At 48.3% G+C, this 18,462-nt stretch overlaps 1 protein-coding gene across 1 annotated transcript in view; it reads right to left on the bottom strand.

Annotated features, from left to right (window-relative positions):
- Nucleotides 1-1,778: 1,778 nt before the first annotated feature.
- Nucleotides 1,779-18,462, bottom strand: part of UBASH3B (ubiquitin associated and SH3 domain containing B) — a 53,701-nt gene continuing 37,017 nt past the window's right edge. The window contains exons 2-14 of the mRNA XM_027906963.1: nucleotides 17,038-17,091; nucleotides 16,297-16,483; nucleotides 15,628-15,826; nucleotides 13,376-13,545; nucleotides 11,333-11,541; nucleotides 8,370-8,505; nucleotides 7,821-7,941; nucleotides 6,984-7,106; nucleotides 5,539-5,631; nucleotides 5,048-5,192; nucleotides 4,383-4,489; nucleotides 3,350-3,459; nucleotides 1,779-2,988 (exon numbers count right to left, since the gene is read on the bottom strand). Coding sequence (XP_027762764.1) covers nucleotides 2,851-2,988; nucleotides 3,350-3,459; nucleotides 4,383-4,489; nucleotides 5,048-5,192; nucleotides 5,539-5,631; nucleotides 6,984-7,106; nucleotides 7,821-7,941; nucleotides 8,370-8,505; nucleotides 11,333-11,541; nucleotides 13,376-13,545; nucleotides 15,628-15,826; nucleotides 16,297-16,483; nucleotides 17,038-17,091 — 1,792 coding nt within the window. The 3' untranslated portion in view covers nucleotides 1,779-2,850. The remainder of the gene's footprint in view (nucleotides 2,989-3,349; nucleotides 3,460-4,382; nucleotides 4,490-5,047; nucleotides 5,193-5,538; nucleotides 5,632-6,983; nucleotides 7,107-7,820; nucleotides 7,942-8,369; nucleotides 8,506-11,332; nucleotides 11,542-13,375; nucleotides 13,546-15,627; nucleotides 15,827-16,296; nucleotides 16,484-17,037; nucleotides 17,092-18,462) is intronic.

Genomic DNA, 18,462 nt, shown 5'->3' with positions numbered 1-18,462 from the left:
CCCCAAAGAGAAATCGAGATGCTAGAAGAAAATAAGATTTTTTTTCTTTCTTGACACTTAATTCGAGACGAGACTACAGTTGTCAAAATACTTTCCCAAACATCCAAAAATATACTTTTTTTTATTTTTTTTTTTTTAAAGAAGAGAGTATTTTACCACTACCTTCTCCAACAGAACATTCTTCTATATTACTATATGCAAAGAGCAGCTTGTACCTCGTTCAAGTTGTGCATTCAGGTTTTTGTTCCCTCTCTGTTTCATGCTTCTGCTTAAAAAGAACCCAAAAAACCCCAAACTTCTTTTAATGTCACTTAACTGCAGCAGGGCCTGAGCAGCCTCCACTGCTTTGTACAGGCAATAGATATTATAATACTATTTATTGCCCAAATTACATCTTGCTGGCCCCCAGCACGAAACAAAAAAGCCACCTGGAGAATTCCACATCAGGAACCAAATTTATTGTGGTGTGATTGTCAACTACTTTTAGTTTTTTAAGCATGGAGGAAAACAAGCCAGAGATGCTCCTCAGGGTGTCTGTACACAGCCAAAACCAGCTTAAATTACAATTAAAAATTAACCTGGCTAGGAGCAGTTTGCTCTGTCGCCTCATGAATCATCTCCCTGACTTTGCAGTTACATCCCTGCTATAATAATGCACTTACAAGTGGCCCACGGTGTGTTAACACAGTCAGAAAGGGATAAACCCCAGAATATTCCCGTGGAGATGGTGCCAGTGGACGGGATTTTGCACAGGATGAGCTGGAAATATGTACAGGATCTGGTGTTCAAGCTCCACAAACCCAAAGAGAAGCTGAGCTAAACCCCTTTGGGTTTGCTGTCTCCCAGTTTTGCCTCCTTTAGGAAGAGGGAATTGCAGTTTGTGCCTCCTGGTTCGTTCTGGCTGCTGGGAAGGCAGCTTGGTTGTGTCCTGGTGGAGGTGAGAGCAGTCCTGCTGAAGGCTGGAGAGCTTAAAATAAATCACCACAAAGCCAGCTCTGATCTGTGAATATTAAACCTGCATCAAATTTGACCTGTGTGCCACTCACATGTCTCAAGTGAGGGCTCTGACACTTTTTGCAGAGGAAAGGCAGGACAGAAGGATGCTGGAATGTCTTTCCTGGTACATCTGAACATCTTTTTATGCTATTTTTTGTTATTAATTTGTTTTTACTCTTTGTTTCTCAGTGAAATGTTGATGCCCCAGCCCTGGAAGTGTCCAAGGCCAGGCTGGATGTTGGTCTAGTAGGAAGAGTCCCTGCCCACGGCAGGGGTGGTGGAATGAGAGGAGCTTTAAGGTCCCTTCCAACCCAAACCACTCTGGGATGATTCTGTTTCTGGGAATACTCAGATTTATGGCTCAAACCAAGAAAGGGCTTTGCCTAAATCTCTTTCATCCCACTTCAACACATTTTTAAGTACCTTCTGACAGTGATGAGATCCATACAAGTGTCTGCAGCAACATTTTCATCCAAGGCTGATGACTTAGATAATTCTAATCCAAAAAAAAAAAAAAACTGTGCTCTGATGCCACTTTATTCTCTAAACTACCCACTGTGGTGGATTTTGCATCCTCCTGTGACACAGCTGGGATTGGCATCCTGCAGGCTCTTCCACCAGGAGGACCCCTCTTGTGATTCCAAAGATTTTAGTTGAAGATGGAAACTCTCCTCTTCCCCTTCTCCCAAAATCCTAACTTTTCCCCCACTGGATAAATAGCATTTTAACAGGCCAAAGCAAGTTGCTCCTAAATTTAACTGTACTGTTTTTTTTTTTTTTTCCAGCTGCTTTGTGTTTATGACACATGGCACTTGGAAATTAAGGATGAGGAAGCAAAGCACTGAATTCCAGCATCTTTTTGAGTCCATCATGACCTCCTGGAGAAAGCTGCTTACTGCAGAATCTCACCAGGGCTGACAAAAAAAAAAAACATCATCTCCCAAGCGACAGAAAGCCACCCCTGTGTAAATGAGCAGCACAAAATCTCAGTATAAAAGGGGAAAAGCCTTTTCTGAAGGGAACTGAAATGGCACAAATGCTTTAGGCTGTGTCTGTGCACAAGGGTGGATTTCAATGACCAAAGTAAAGGGAAAAAAACCACCCAACCCTGAACTTTCTAAGCCCTCCAGGTTGGGTTGAAATAGGCTTATTTTATCTCCACTTAAAAGAAGCTGCTCCCAGTCTTTGTTCACAACAACTTTTGATGCTCAAAATTCATCCATAACTGATGGGAAATTTGGGATTGTCCTGCAGTGCAGATCAACATCCATCAGTCTCTGCATCCAGCACAACCCCCACCACAGTGCTCAGACAGAGGAGAGGAACAACCTGGTGCTGGACCCTCCTTTGCAGCTGGTGGTGGTGGAAAAAGGTGCTGAGAATTTGGGGGGGGGGGCTCACACGTGGTGCTGGACAAGCCTGCTAATGCTCTGCAAAAACAGCAGTGGAAAAAAAAAACCAACCCAGCCCCAGCATCCTGAATACTCCACTGACACAGTGCTACGTGTTCCTAACGGGGTGCAGATGGCAGTGAAAGTGTCCCCAGAGCTCCCTGCCAGGTGGGAGAACGGCTCAGCACAGGCTCTGGGGCTGTGCAAGACCTTCCAACCTGTATTTTAATACCTTTTTTTTTTTTTTCCCTCCAATCAGTCCCCTTTTTTGTATTCTAGTTGTGGATGAGACTCTTTGCATGGCTGTGGCTGTGTGAGGTAACACCAGAACAGCTGCTTTGTGTGACCCCCCTGGACATGGTATGACTGTTTTTCCACTGTCAGTGAAACACAAGAGAGAAGAGACATTCTCTAACGCTTCCAAAGGCTGTGGGTTGGGTTCTCCTGGCTGGGGTGGCTTTGCCTACTCCTGTAGTAAGGTTTCCCTCCAGTTAAAGCCTCCAGTGGGTCCATGTGTGAGAGGGAGGATGGGGGGGTCTGTGAGCTGCCAAACTCCCGTGTCTCCCAGTTCTTCGCAGGAACAAAACCCCAAGTACGGAATCTGCGGGAAAAGAGATGGAAAAATAAGTAGGGATTGAGCTGAGCTGCCCTCAGGGGTGAAGTGTAGCTCAGAAGTGCCCTGGGCACTGTGGGGAGGGTGTTTTGGGCACTGTGGGAGTCTCTGGTGCCCACAAAGCCACACGGGAGTCACTGCCAGCCCATCTGCAGGTGGGCACCTGACCCCACACCGCTACAGCAGTGCCACTCTCGGACCATCAGCCCCTCAAACCGACCTTCTGCACTCCCCTGAGTCCTGAAATGAGTGGAACTCGGGCACAAAAAGGTGTCCCTGCCTGGCTGGGCAGATTTCAAATCACTTTTCTCTCTGCAGAGCCAGAGCTTTGCTCCTTGGTGGGAATTACCTTTCGGACCATCTGCACGAAGTCCTTGGAGTTCTGTGGGGACAGCCCTTGGAGCTGGCAGGTACAGGCCTCCAGGGAGGATGCATGGGCCACTATCAGGATGTTATTTCCTGAAATACAGGGAGAAACACGGGTTCAGGAGGCAGGTGGAGCCAAATTTAGGCACCGGCGCACAAGATCAAGCAGATTGTCGGAAAAAACAGTTTCAACTTATCACCTAACAACACATCAAGCTGTGCATTAGGGAGAAAAAACGCGATTTATTAACATATTTAGAGCATTTCTCAATTTTCAGGATAACGGTTGACTCGGTGCTGCTTGATTTTAGATGCTTTCTGAAGGAAACAAGGATTGCAGTGAGATTTCTTGTGTTCTTGTCAAGCAGGTGCTTTTTGCCTACACAAACACGAATTCCTGTTACAAGCAACACTTTTAATTCCAGTCGCTGCTTTTCCACTGTGGTAATTTTACGTTTCCATTTCCAAGATCCTTCCCAAAGCAATGCCCCACTGTGCTATTGCACAGTTTTGTGTGCAAAGCATTAAAGTAAAAGCTTCGAGACAGAGCAGTGAGATGAAATGAGTAGAAACACCAGAGCTTAGAAACGTCCTATTTCTATGGTGTGAACAAAAAATAACAGCTAGGGATTTTTTTTTTTAAATCTCAATATTGTGTTTGGAGAAACGTTTTAAGGTCTTTATGGGGGATATATCTCAGAGGAGGAGCTCAGATAGGGGAGGGAAGATGCTCCCCATCTGATGGGGACAGACAGCAGAGTGCAAACAGCTCATTTATTCCCTTGGGTTGGGTAGGAATTCCTAAAATACCCCCATTAGTTGAGTTTATGGGCTTTTCTCATAAGGTGAATGCATTTCAACTCCTAGTTCTGACATTGCAGTGCCTCTGGGAGAGGGAGGAGAGATTCAGGTATGGGAATTCCCCCCCTTTAAGAGGGAAAGGCTGGTCAGGAATATTGGCATTCACATCCCAGCCAGCCTGGCTCATTTTTTTCACCCCTCTCTGCCGCACTTACCTTTGCCTTTACATTCACTGATGATCTCCTTTGTTACTTGGTAGCTTCTGCTTATGTAGGTGTCATAAGATTCAGAAACCACCAACTTGCTGACAGGAATATGAGGTCTGTGAGCAGAAAAAACACACACAGTAAACTGGAAGAAACAATAAAGTTTGAAGTGCAGGTTATGATTCATCTCAAAGGATCTGTTCTTTAACTCTCCTCTTTCCCTAAGACCTCAAAACTTGTGTCAGGACCTCTGTGATGATTTTTAAGCTTCGAGAATGAGATATTTACCCTTCTGCTGTGAGATAATTGGGGAAAAATGATGGGGATGACTTGGTGAAGGCAGCTGGGTGGGCTCGTGCTCCTCCTGCAGTGGAGATGTTCCTTTGTGTTTCTTTAGGCATGCTTGTGGAAAAAATTCCTAGCACAGGTTACCCAGAGAAGCTGTGGCTGCCCCATCCCTGGAAGTGTCCAAGGCCAGGTTGGATGGGGCTTGGGGCAACCTGGGACAGTGAAGGTGTCCCTGCCCACGGCAGGGGGTGGAACTGGGTGAGCTTTAAGGTCCCTTCCAACCCAAACTTGGAACCCGCTCTGAGTTTATTTTGGGAGCTTCAGAAGCTCTTCCAGGCACTGCTCAAACTTACAAAAGACCCTTTCCCTCCCCTCTTTTCTGCTACCTGTAGGTTGTATCAACGCTTAGAGTAGCTGCAGCTAAATCCACAGGGGGGATCCAGGCAGGTAGTGTGTTCCCAGAGACCCACTTGGTCCACTCGAACAAGCCTGGCTCTATTCGGATTTTCAGGTTGTTCTCCTGTTGCATACCTGGAAAAGGGGGAAAAGAGGCCAGGGATCAATGGAAGCAGAGGGGGAGGGAGGCAGAAAGACTTGGCAGCTTTACCACTTCAGTTTGATTGCTCATGAATGGTTTTAATCAGTTGATTAATAATGGATATGGAAGATGAAATATTTAAGATATGCACTTGACAGAGGATATGCCAGGGAACGTAAACCTCTGGCTGGCAGCTACATGCAATTAAAAAAGGGTTCTTTTTGTGCTGATATAAAACATATTCCCATGCAGATAATCCTCACCCTGAATTCCCACTCCCTGGGGTCTCCCACATCAGCGTTTTACCCAGACAGTGAGAGGAATTCTGTGGGTTCTCACCTTTCAGGATGTTGTGTGCTGTCTGTACACACCTCAGGGATGGGGAGCTGTAGATGTAGTCTACAATGGTGTTGGTTTCTAGCAAGGCTTCACCTGCAAGGAAGTTTTACCTCCTGTGAGTAAAACGAGACAAGTGGCACAGCAAAGTGCAGCCACCCAGCCAGGAGCTGCTCAGGTCCTGCCAAAAAGCAACCAGAGTGCTCAGAGGGCTTGGATTTGATTTCATTTCGTTTATAAGCTGTAAATCAGAGCAATCCAACCAAACTCGAACCCAGCTTAATTCAATTGGCTCCACTCCTCTCTAGTATAAATTACCATTTCATTACACAGGTGGGAGATCACCGAAAATGAGATAAGAATCAGCTCCACTATCAGGGTTATTAATATTCTTGCAATGCCTAAGGGGACCAAAGGAGAACAGGGATCTGCACAGGCTTGTAGGAAGCAAGAATTACATTTTTGCTCCTTTTGAACATGCAGGGCGAAGGAGTGGGAGCAAGCAGGGGTGGCTGACCTCGGCTCCAGTGGCTGTAACCTGTAAATCTCTCAAGAGAAGTGGGGTAATTTAGAAGGAGAAGGGTAATTTAGGGGGGATCTACCACCCTTTCCTCCTGGGGAAGCTGCTCTTTGGCTTCATCCATCAGAGGAATTACGGCTCCAGCACCACCAAGGTCACACCTGCAGCTGCAGTCGTGCCCTCAGCCCCCTCCAGTGCCACCAGCAAAGTGTGCTCTGGCTGCTCCCACACTGCCCTGCTGCCATGGGCACCCTGCAAACCCCGGTGCCACGTGGAGCCCCAGCATCCTGCTGCTGCTGCTGCACTGGGATTTGTTTTGCTTTAAAGAAGCAAGTGTAATTTTAGCTGCCCTACTTTGGATGGGACCAAGGGGAAGCGCCCTGGAGGAGCTGAAGCTGAGGGAGTGCTGAGCACTGAGGCTGCCCTGAGCACAGCACTCAGCAACTGCTCTTTGGCTACCAAATGGTTTTGTGTCTCTGCACAAAGTCAGGGACGGGGATGGAGGGTGGGGATGGGGGGGAGAACACTGGCAAATATCCCATCTGTCCCTGCCCTCTGGCAGTGGGAAGCCATTCCCTGTGTCCTGTCCCTCCATCCCTTGTCCCAGGTTCCCTCTCCAGCTCTCCTGGAGCCCCTTTAGGCCCTGCAAGGGGTTCTCAGGTCTCCCTGGAACCTTCTCTCACCCTGCACAGCAGAGGAGCTCCAGCCCTCAGAGCATCCTCAGGACCTGCTCCAACAGCTCCACCAGACCCTCTTGTGCTTAAACTGTGTGGAGTTCAAGGCAGAAGAGTTGCCCCTCAAAATTTCCACCTCTTCCTTGTGTCTCTGCATCCCTCAAAGCCCCCTCATAGAGAAGAATTTCTTCCTAATTATCCCATCCAAACCTCCCCTCCTTCAGCTTCAAAGCTCTTTTCTGAGGAGGACTCACCAACCAGCCTTGCCTGTGTGCAGCCCAGCACGGTGATGGGAGCGTCCTTCTCGTAATCCCTGAATCCACCACTTCTCTGAGGTAAATTGTGAGGCATATTCAGGTTACTGCGCATGTACCTTCCTGGAGGGAAAGGGTCCAAGCTGGAATTATTCCTTCAGAGGGACACAGAAGCATCGCACCTTCTCCTGCTCTCTCCCACCCACCCACATCTTGCAGGTGCTGCCCTGGCTCTTGAGCAGTTTTCCCCAGGTAAAACCACCAGGGATCTCCCATAATTAAGTGAAACAGCAGCATTTATGTTGCTTTTAAAGTTACCTTTAGCACAGTTTTCCCCCCTGAGTGTTACACTCTTAAAGGAGGCTGAAATGTCAGAGCTCTGCAGCCAGAGGTTGGAAAGAAGGCAGTTGTGGAATCATCCTTTGGCTACAAGACATTGATTTCTATGTTTTAAATATAAAAAAAGACTTTCTGGACAAATTTCTGATCAGTTCTAATGGCAACAAAGCCTGGACTTACAGTTTAATTAAAGTCTGAAACCAAGCATATTACTGAGTTGAAAACACCAGTTTTTGCCCCAAAAGCCTCTCTGAGCTGTACCTGTAGTGGAGTTATTTTCATTTAGCACTGGTAGCCAGCTGTGGAAAATATTTTCCTGATGGCAGTGAATGTTTTCCCTGAACACTGATTACTAACATCATGGCTGCATTTGTTTCTGCTTCTGACTGCAGCCCTGCCACCCCAAAAAACATCAATCTGTGTTAGGAAACCACAGGCTAAGATTTCCCCCCACTCCTTCCTCCCTCTTAAAGCTGGGAGACCCCAGAGCAGACTCACCTTTGGCATCAAAACACTGGGACAACCAGTACTTCCCAAAAACCACATCCATCCTTTCCCCGTGCCTGCAGACAAACAGGCAGCGTTTCTGAGGCCCTGGCTGGCTGGTTATCCTCAGGGGCTGGAAGGGAAATCACAGGATATTTGACCTTCATCCAAGTGCAAGGGGTTTGCTGAGATCTGGGAGTCAAGAGCAGGCACTTCTTGCTTTGCCCGCTACAGGAAAGTCTTCTGCATTTATGATTTTTTATGGATTTATGAAACTCTTTATAATATTGGTAAATTTATGGTGGTGTAAAAACTGCCGAAGGGAGCACCCCCTCTTAAGAGCCAGTTTGGGGACAGCAATGTCTTCAATTAAGAAGACATTGTGGTTAACTGTGGTTAATTGTGCCATTCAAAAGCTTGCAGAGAACTTGAGCTGCAGGTAATGAAAAGAGACCAGGGCATAGTTGTGGTTTTTTTTTTTTTTTTTTTTTTTGGAAAACCCAGTGGCTGGAAGCTTGTCCCTAAGGGCTGTGTGTGATTTAGGGGTGTGGGGGTCCCTACCTGCACGTTCTGGCAGATGATGGTGAGTGGCCCTGCATCCCCAGGTCCTTGGTCCTCCTGCTGTCTTCTCTCCAGAGCTCCATCCATGAAGCCTTGAAGGGATGGGGAGGATGTGGTATTCAGAATCGAGTAGGACCTGCCAAAAACAGGAGGATGTTGTTGGCTTTGGGCATGCTTGGTGTGCTCAGGCTGCTCTGAGGGCATTTCTGCAGCCCTCAGGACCTGCTGATAATCGCTGCTGTCACGTTCTTTCGTTATTATTCATGTTTTATTCTTATTTGTGCCCAGAGAGCACCTGGCTAAGTGATCTGCACGCGTGAAAAGACAAATTCCACCTCAACAGGCTGTTTCCTTGGAAACAGTTTATGGAACAACAGTTCCCAAACTTTGGTCTGCGAGGCTCTGAATATTCTCATGCAAGTGCCACGACCTTCCTCACCACCACAGGATGTTCCCCAACATCATCTGGAGACCAGCTGCATGTCACTGACCCTGGTCTTGTGGACCAAAATTCGGGGACTGAAGCCTGCAGGGAGTTTTCCCTCACCTTTGCAGCACAAGCTGTTGCTGGGGCTCAGCCCTGCCTCTCCCCCTGGGCACAAAATAGCTCTTACCCCCCTGGTAGGGACCTGCCACTGTCAGCTTGGGTTGTGGTTTCTACATTTCCCAGTGCTGATTATCCTTTTTTTTTCCCTCCATGGGAGTTTGTTCTCACCAGTGCTCCCAGTTCAGTGCAGCCAAATGGAGGTGACAGATCCCACTCTGCCTCGAGGGGTTTCTCTCTGATGATGGTGCCCCTGAATAAAGCCCAAACATTGAAGGACTTTGACCAAAACCCTCGGGACTAAACCCTGACAGGCAATTACAGAAGCTGCAGTGACCCTCTGCTGACTCAGCACATTGGATGTGTTACCTTTGCTTAGTCATTAAGAAAAGAACATCAGCAGGTAATGTATGTGGCCATTTGCTTTGACAGAAATAGTTGCTAGTGACTGCACTTTTCAGTGCCTTAAATATGTCAGCAGTTGCTTCCTGATGGCACCTAGATAGGATAAAATCTCAGGGGGGCTCCACAGCTGTTAAAATAACACTGAGTGCCTCTGCCAGAGGAACAAAAATGGGTCACCTGCATTTTTGTTAAGAGCTGATTTGTGAGATCACATGATTTGCACCAGTTTAAAGGAGAAAAAAATGCCTCCTTGTTGGTCCTGATAGTTTCTCCAGCCTTCAGCACTGACCTTGCAGTTTATTTTAACTGTATTTATTTTATTCATGGTGAGTTTTTCCAACAGGGGCCGGTCCCGCTCCAAAGAACTTTTCCTCTCAGGCAAAGGTTCAACACAGATCCATCCTCCCTGACCCCAAAACTTGGTATCTCAATATGAGAAAAATCTCAGTTTCTTAGCCAGACCCATCTCTATTGCTGTACAAAGTGAATCCTCTTCCAGCCTTTCATCCTGTCTCAGCCCTTTCCCACATGACAGATTTTTAAGGACACTGGTCTGGAGAACCCTAAGAATTTTTTGGCTGCCTCTCTTCCCTTGCCCCCAGGAGCTGCCACACAATTTCTGAGACTTTCTTCTTTCTCTAAGCCCTTACTGAAAGGCCACAAATGCTTCAGCACCTATTTATAGATGGGAATGATGATGAGGCAAAGGCACCCCATCTTGCTGTGCCTGGAGAAGAGCCACCAGCTTGTCTTCTACCTCCTTCATGCTGCTGGAAAACAGAAACCACTGAAACTATTTCAGCTTAGTCATCTTCTAAGCATAGGTCATTGTTTGGAAACTTTTCCCAAAGGGGAAAAAGGAGGCAAACAGAGGCTGAAGGCAGACAACAATATCCCCTGTCTTCTGGATGATGCCTCGTCCTCACTGCTCTGTCAGGGAGATCCCTGTATCCCTGGAGGCAACAGGAAAAGGCCCCTTGGAGAGTGGAGATGGTACATGGAGAGGATGGAGAAAGGGTCTCTGTCACAGCTGGCCCTCAGCTCTGGGTAGGGAAAGACTCCTCTGCCACATCCCTCATCACCATCCAGAGGAGAGGGATCGCTGTGGAAAATGAACCAGCCATTGTTGCAGAAACAGGGGGAAGAAAGGGGGGGGGGGGAACCTCCTCAGGTCCAAATATAGCTGGAAAAATCAGGGCTGTTCTCCCTCCCCTGGCACTTGTGCCAAGTCTGATTTCTCAGGACTATTAAAGGGGCAAGGAATGGCTTTGGTATCTCACGAGGGGCTGGAATAAACTGTGGTGTAACATCCCCAGCACTCCTGGCCTTTTTGGGGCACAGGAAGGGACTATTTCTGGCTTTGCTGGTAATGGAAAAGCAGTGCAGGGAACCATCCTACCATGAGTACCGTGGTGGGTTGTCCTTAGTTTGCTGTATGGCTTTGGCCACATGACATTCCACAACCTGATATTCCCTGTGGAGAGCCCCTGTGTAAGAAGAGATTTCTTCTGGGTGTGTCACAGTGGTTTTGGTAAATGCTCAAGCACTATTTTTTTAATCACTGTTTAACTAATTCCCACCAAAATCAAGAGGCATAAGGCATAATCTCATTCAAAAGGTGAGGGCTGCACTCTCACTGAAGCCTTCTGAAAAATCTTGCTAAGTACCCTAAGAAATGTTGCTGATCCCAAATCCTTTTCCACAGAAGACGTCCCTTCCCAAATTAATGCTCAGATTTAAACCTTCCTGCTCCTGGTCCCACCACAGAGATGTCTCCACAGCAGTGCCTGCAGCAGCCATCTGCTCCAGCAGTGATCCTGCGAGTGATAAATAGCTGCTGCAACACCTCAGCTAAAAAAGCCCCACTGTCCTCTAATCCCACGCCCCGGGGGCAGCATCTGGGACGGGGCTTTGTGTGCCAGCTCCTCTTCCCCCAGCGACCTTCTCAGCAGCCCTGGCAGCCTCCTCACTCACCCAGGTGGAATCCCAGCTGCTGAGCAGCTTTCTTACCTACCCGTGGAACACCCAGGTGCCGCATTCATCCGCCTTGGTGATGTAATTCTCGGGCAGCAGCCCCGAGCAGCCGGTTGCGAGGGAGATGCCGTAAATCCAGCCCTCGCTGGTGCTGGTTTGTTCCACCGGGGACATGAAGATGAAATCCCCCGGCACCAGCTCCAGCTCATCGTCGTTCTGGGGGGTGTAGGGGTAGATCACTTGCAGAGTCTGGGTGGGGGGAGAAATGGATGAGAGGGTTGTTAAGGGAAGGGCAGCACACCTTTAAGCCCAGCAAGGTGTGAACAGCTCTCCTTTTGCTTCCTCCAGGAAAGCTTCCCTTCAGGGAATCCCTGCTGCTTCCCCCTCTTTGCTCTTGGAAAGCCTTTCTAGGTATTGGCTCCTTCTTCCCTCTTTGATTCCAGTTGCATCTTTGATAACCAGGAGGGAAAGGCGAGGGGGATGATTTTTTACACTGAGCAAAATCATGACTGTGTGCTTAAACCTGTTTAAAATGGAACTGAATTCTTGTTGGGACCTGGAATTTAGACAGCTCTGGTGGTCAGTGACCATTTTTGATTTACCTACACACGTTTGATCTGAAAGAGCAGCTCTTGTTGCTGTTGCTTTTGAAGACAGGGCAGAATACTCCTGGGAATTCGTGACTTGCTGCTCCCAAAGCTGTTCATGGGACTGCACAGGGAAAAAGCCACAGGTGATGAGAAAGGCTGGGATGTGGCCACACTGTTTTTCTTTGTATTTCCTGACATGAGCAGGATTAAGTTAAAAGGTGGGAGAAAGATGGGTGAGTGTAGGTCTGTGATCTCCACTTGAGCATGAGGAATCCACATGTATTAAATGCCTACCATTAAATTTCCTTGGAAATGGCTGCAACAGTCCCCAGTTTAAAAGGAGAACAGATGTGTTCTTGACCCTTGGCCATGAATAACTTCTGCATCGTTTCAGAAAAGAAGAAAACCCCTCATCTGCTGAGCAGCCCTGCTGTCCTGGTGGTGTCAGCCCTCACCAACCCTTCCAAACTACATGTGGTATCTTCAGAGGAAGATGGAAACGAGTCACTGTCACCTGACATCACAAGGCCCAAACTTTCACACGTGGCTGCCTGAAGTGAGATATGCAAAGATGGAGCTGGGTTTCATCAGCAACTGCCTTTGCCATCAGCAATAGTGTTGGTGACTGTGTGAAGCTTCTGAAGGACACAAGGACTCTCTGGGTAGGGAAGGAGGCTGTCACACGTGGAAGCACAGCCAGGGCTGGGTCAGAGACGTGCCAGCTCTCCAGGAGCCCTGGTATTTGTGTGAAAAACTGCTTTTTCCCACTCTGCCACAGGTTTTGTGGGTCTGGCTGTGGGCGTTGCACCTTGATGGGGCTGATCACCCCAACCTTAGGAGCTGAGTTAAACACCCGAGCTGAGCAAGCACCTTCTGGAGGTTCCCTCCCCCAGACACTGATTCATCCTGAGATAGACATCTCAGATGGGTCAGATGTCTCGTGTTCTGGAGGTGCCTGTTCCTCTGCACTGAGCCTCAGACTGCAGGTCTCACTTGGGTATTTACAAGTGAGGTGAGATGAATCTCACGTGTGGTTTCTCAGTGCCCAAGATCCCAATCTGCTAAATGGAATTAACATTGTTTTTCTGTGTGTTACGTGAAAAACAGCATTATTAAGGGAACTGTCTTAAGAGACTTAAATACTGCAGTTATAGAATCCATCTGAATAATTGTAATATATGAGGGCAAATTGTTTCTTACGTGATGGAACTAAGTGCTGTGGTTAATAATATAAAGTCCAGGCTGTACAGTAAAACTGGATACTGGTCAGGTTAAAATACTGGTCTGGTTCTGGAGAGATCAGACCAGTTTATGCTGAGCTCACAGGAGAGTCATTATTAGAATTAATTAATCCAGCAGGACACTGTTGCTGCAAGAAGCAAGGGATGAGGTGGGTGAAACAGCAAGTCTGGACAGCACGAGTGTAAAGAACAGGCAGGAAGGTCTGTTTGTTCAGATGGCTGGTGAGTTTGGGTTTCTTTTCAGAACTTTACCTCGTGGTTAACAAAGCGAATGTCTCGGGAGAAGATCGCGGCCACCCAGTCACAGCCCAGCTTGACATCAATGTTCTGGGCCAGCTTCTCCAGCGTGGGCAGGTGGCTGCTCTGGAAGTGATAGGCCAGTGTCACGTGGAGCTGCTTCTTGTGGGGCTCCACGTGGACATCTGCAAGGAGAAGACGTGGGTGAGCGACCCCTGAGTGCGAGATGAGCGGTGATGGAAGGGGGGGGAGCAAAAATGTCACAAAAATTGCCAGGAGATGAGCTTTGGAAGACACTCTAGAGGAACAGACCGCAGGGCACTTTGAACAGGCTCTGAGGAAGCCAAATGTGAGTTCTCTATATTGCACCTTGGATCAAATTAATCAAATTATTAGAGGTTTGTGGGCTGGCTCAGCCCTGAGTCACAGCAGGGTGGGAGACAAGGCTGCCCTGCCCAACTGCCCAACAACAGGTTCCTGGGTGGTGTGGTAACAGTTGTTGCCCTTCTGAACACACTACCAAAAAAAAAAGACAAATTTCCAGGTAACTTGGTAGGCTTTCCTGAGCAGCTGAGGATCTTTCAAAAAAATAAGCAAGTGAAAAAGAGTAATTTTTACTCTCCCTCCTTTGTTCTCTCTGCCACAGCAGCAATTACAAATCCATGGAATCTACAGGTTCATGCAGGTTGATTAAATCTTTTCCCTGGGCATTAGTTGGATTATCAGTTTAGCCACTGAGGGCGAGGTATTCCCAGATTGTGGAAACAGACATTGATATAATAATGATTCAAAATGATCCTGCAGGGGAAAAAAAAAAAAAAGAACCTGCATTAGGAAAAGATTCCAGGAAGCAGAAAGGTGAGAGTGTGTGAAATACTGGGACTCTTCCAGAAGATGTGGAAATCATAGGATACGTTGTTTGCATGTAATTTATTCTCGCTTATTCAACCAAAAATTGCAATTAAATTTGACTGATTATTCAGTCAAAATTGCAGCGATTCAGAGACTTGGCTCCGAGTGCCAGCCAGGGTTAGCTTTGCAAGCCCATCCATCTTTTTCTCTCTTTTTTTTTTTGATCAGCAAAGAAAAACATGTTTTGAAAAAGCCCCAGAGACTTTAATGTGATAACCTGCCCAAGCTGTGGGGGCTGCAATGCAGCAACTGCCTTCCCCCCCCAAAAAAAAGAACCAATTTGGTCTGAATTGGAGCAGAAGCTTTTAGGAAGCTGTGGGTGCTTCCTTCTTCTGGGTCAGTGTTTTTTGGGGGTAAGAAATGCCCCTCTGACTGGAGGGTGTGTCTGAGGAACAATTTGGAGGGGATCATTTGTCCCTCTCTCACGTGGCTGCAGCGTCCTTGGACCTGCCCAAGGTCTCTGTGACCGTCGCTGCCTAAAAATGTGCATTTTTAAAGATAACATTCCCTCCCTCTTCTAAAAGGAAGGAAAATTCTGGGTCATTGTTGGGTGAAAGCAATGAATTTCAGGGCTGCGGTGAGCCTACAGCACATCTGGATCTCTCCCCTGAACCAGGGGCAGAGACTTGTAGCTGTTCTGGATGGTTATGGGATGTCTGTCCAGCAGGGAAACACCCCAGGGACGCAGAATTTGCTGCATCTTGATGCATTTAAGCTCCAGATTAAGCCTGTGACAGTGAAAGACTAAACCAGTTGTGCTGTGACCAGCCCAGGCTGAGACCTGCAGTGATGGAGGGTGGGAGGATTAGTGGGGGAGCTGTTCCAGTGCTCCCTTGCTCTTCTGAGTTTGGAGGTCACTGGGGGACACCCAAAGAGCCTATTCAGCAGTGGAGGGAGCACAGGGTGCTCTGTTTACTTCCCTCTCCACAAGCAGCAGAGGACCAGACAACAGAGCCAGACGTTTCAGGACTGAGGACTCCTCTCCAAGTCCTCTTTCCACCTCAGAAATGCAGTGAGAAAACAAGCACGGCCTCGAAACGGTCAAGGAAAGTTTTGTGGCGGTGGCTTGAGGCGGGGAGGGGAGCAGGAAACACCCAGCAGACAGAGCAGCCACGTGAAAGGTTAAGGAACCACCAAATGTCAACTTCCCTTCCAGGAGATAACGCTGGAGGAGGTCGAGAGCGAGGTGGATCTTTCGGCTGAAGGGCACTGAAACCCAAAGCACCTGCTGGGCTGTTCCTCTCGAGGCTTTTAGTTCTCACTTACAAACCAGCTCCATGAGCTTGGTGGCACCCAAAGTGACAGTGCCCCAAAAACAGCCACGGGCTCTGGGCAGCCCCAGCTTGGCCACTCACCTGCTTTAGAAGCCGCCTCTGCGGCAAAGTCTGCAGCAAACTTCTTGAGCACCTCAGCACTCTCCTCCTTGACAAAGAGGCCGATGAAGTTGGAGGATGTGTAGAGCTCCAGGGGCAGGGGGGCGGGGAATTTGCATCTCCAGCGCATCACGGTGGCCTGCAGGGCCTCTGTGAGAGCATCCACCTTGCTGTCCTCACACTGCCAAGGGAGGGGAAGGGCAGGCACTTGTCAGGCAGGGAAAGGAAAGCAGTGGGTGGTGGGGGTGTGAACTGCCTACCTTGGCTGTATCACAGTGAAAAAAGCACGGGGGGCACAGAAAAATCCCTGTTTAGAAACCCCCTGCCCCTCCCTCACCCTCGAAGCGGGATCAGCTGTCCCCAAGTAACCTTCCCAACCTCCCCCCCCCCCCCCCCCCCCCCCCCCCCCCCATCCATTCTCGTGCTAATGATCACTTGGGATGATGAGAATTTGCTCCTCTGCTGCTGCTCTTGGCTAAAAACAACAGCTTAAAACCCAATTACCTCCTCAACAAGCCCAGGCATCAGGCAAAATTTCAACCCCAGCCCCCCAAACCCTTGTGCAGGGACCGAGTGGAGCGTGGAAAGCTCCACCCTGAGCCTGGTGAATCCACGCAGGCAGGCAAGGCAAGGGAGGGAGCTGTGCCTCACCATGAAGAACTGGCACAGGGTGATGTGTGGGAAAATGTTGTGAGCTTTGTTCTTCCCACAGATCTGCTTCGACTGCTGCCAGAAGTCTGAGAGCTTCTGAGCCAGGGGGCCCGTGGGGCGCAGGTACAGGACGTACTCCCGGGGCAGGGGGTCGTCCAGGAACGGGTCACCCACGTGGGAGAAGAGCCTGGGAGGGAGAAACAACCGTTAAGATTGTCAGACAATGGCACATTTTCTCCCGGCAAAACCAGCTTTCCCTTGTCCTCGCTCTCGTTCGTTCTCCCTCTGCGGCAAAAATCACCTCTGGCAGGTCAGGCAGAGCTGCCCTGTCCCCCCTCCAGCCCATCTCCCCTGCCAAGTAATACAGAAAATTAGGGTTTGGTTTCAGGCTGACGCTCTGAAGATCCAACCCAGGTCACTGCTTCTGCCTTTCTGCCTTCTCAGTGGGGAGAGAGCTGGGAATTGCTCAACATCTCTGAAAAGGCAGCTCTCAGCTTTCTGTTCATCAGCTGCAGATAGTGGGGGGTTCTTTCTCTCATCTGTTTCTGCTTTTACTGGAGACCACGAACTCCCTCAGACAAGGCTCCTTGCTGGATTGCTTATTTACAGCACTTAAATAGCATTTCACTGAATTCTGCAGGTGCTTTTCAGATGATTACCCTGCTTTACATCCCCCTTTCTAATGGCTGAAATCTTAAATTCACTAATTTCTTTTACTTTTTAACATTTATTCATACCAACCAGTCGCATGCTGCTTGAACACTTCTTCCACCTGTCGATGCCAGTGCTTTTTGTCTGGAGAGAGAAAGCAAAATAAAGAGTGTTTTAGTGCTGCTGGTTTGTAGGGCTCCTGTCAGAGATATTCCTTGGACCTTCCTTGTGAGAAGGGCTGTAACAGTGTGTTTGGAAAGCTGTGGGATACCCTTTCCAGACTGATTCTCTCAGCCCTGGGGCTTTTTTTTTTCGGATGTGCCACCTGCCAAATTCCTGCAAACTGTTTAAAGGGCAGAGTCGTTTGGCCAGGGCAAAGTATGAGATATGGACTTCTGGGTTTTCCATGTTTTCCTCGTTTTATGGACAGTGAAGCACTGGATATTGGCATTCAGTGACCTTTCTGATGGTCGTTTCCCCATGAAAACCCAAAGGTTTGGGTCTGAAAGTGCAGACGTTGCACTGAGGACAAGAAAAACTCAACTGCCACGAGAGGGCACAAACCAGAGATTTTCGAGGTTAGAACAGTTCCCTTCAGTCCTTGCTACACAGAAACAGCTCTTCTGCTTTTTTCCCCCCTCCAAGACACCTCTAAATCCCTTTTCACTCCAGATGGGAAGACCCAAGTCTCCTGTTCTGCAAGTTTTCCAGTTGCAGGACAGATTGACACAGTGCTGTTCAACTCCCAAACGTGGAACAGTGTTTTCCAAAGGCTCAGCATCAGCACTGAAACGCAGCTGTGGATCAGGGAGGAATTCACCCGGAATCCAAATGGCAGAAACACCCTCTGTGCTTGTGCCACCCTCCCTGTCTGCAGCAACAGCTTTCCAAAGCACCCTGATAGCCATGGAGGACGTTCATGCAGCGTCACCCACCAACTCCTGGACATGTGTTGTTGACTCAGCTGTGTTTCAGCTCTGCCTTGGCCTTCCCCACCCCTTGAATACACATATTTTTGCTCATTTTGAGAGCAAGAGGAAGGCAGAAAGATAATGCTGCTGCTGAAAAAAAAACAACCCAAACCAAAACAAAAAAAAAAAAGGGGGGGGGGTGAGTATTGCAAATGTGTGATTATGAAAATACTTCCTCCTGAAGGGTTTTGCTGCCCTTATCTGCCAGTGTTCACTTGGAGGCACCTGCCTCCTGAAGGGCAGCTCTTGTGTGGTGAACACTGCAGGTTGGGGTGTTCATCTTGCTGACCTTGCCTCAGCTGTGCTATGCAAAGCAGCCACTGCTTTGCTTTGAAAAGTAGCTCAGGCAAGAGCAAAGAGCCAAAAAAAGAAAAAAAAAAAATAAAGCTCTTCCCAGCAACTTGCAGAGGGTGGGAACCTCTCAGGCAGGCTGGATTTTCCCTAGCCTGGTTTCTCACCCATTTCTGTTACTTTTGTTCACCTCCCCTCTTGCTTGTGCTCTTTAAAACACAGGGCAATAAACAGGTTTAAAGTGTCCAAACCA

Source organism: Empidonax traillii, unplaced genomic scaffold, assembly GCF_003031625.1.
Source record: "Empidonax traillii isolate 1590-97213 ecotype Southwest subspecies unplaced genomic scaffold, ASM303162v1 scaffold1380:size119256, whole genome shotgun sequence".
Lineage (NCBI taxonomy): Eukaryota > Metazoa > Chordata > Aves > Passeriformes > Tyrannidae > Empidonax > Empidonax traillii.
Note: the sequence above shows the minus strand (reverse complement) of the source record. Positions and strands in the feature narration are given on the sequence as shown.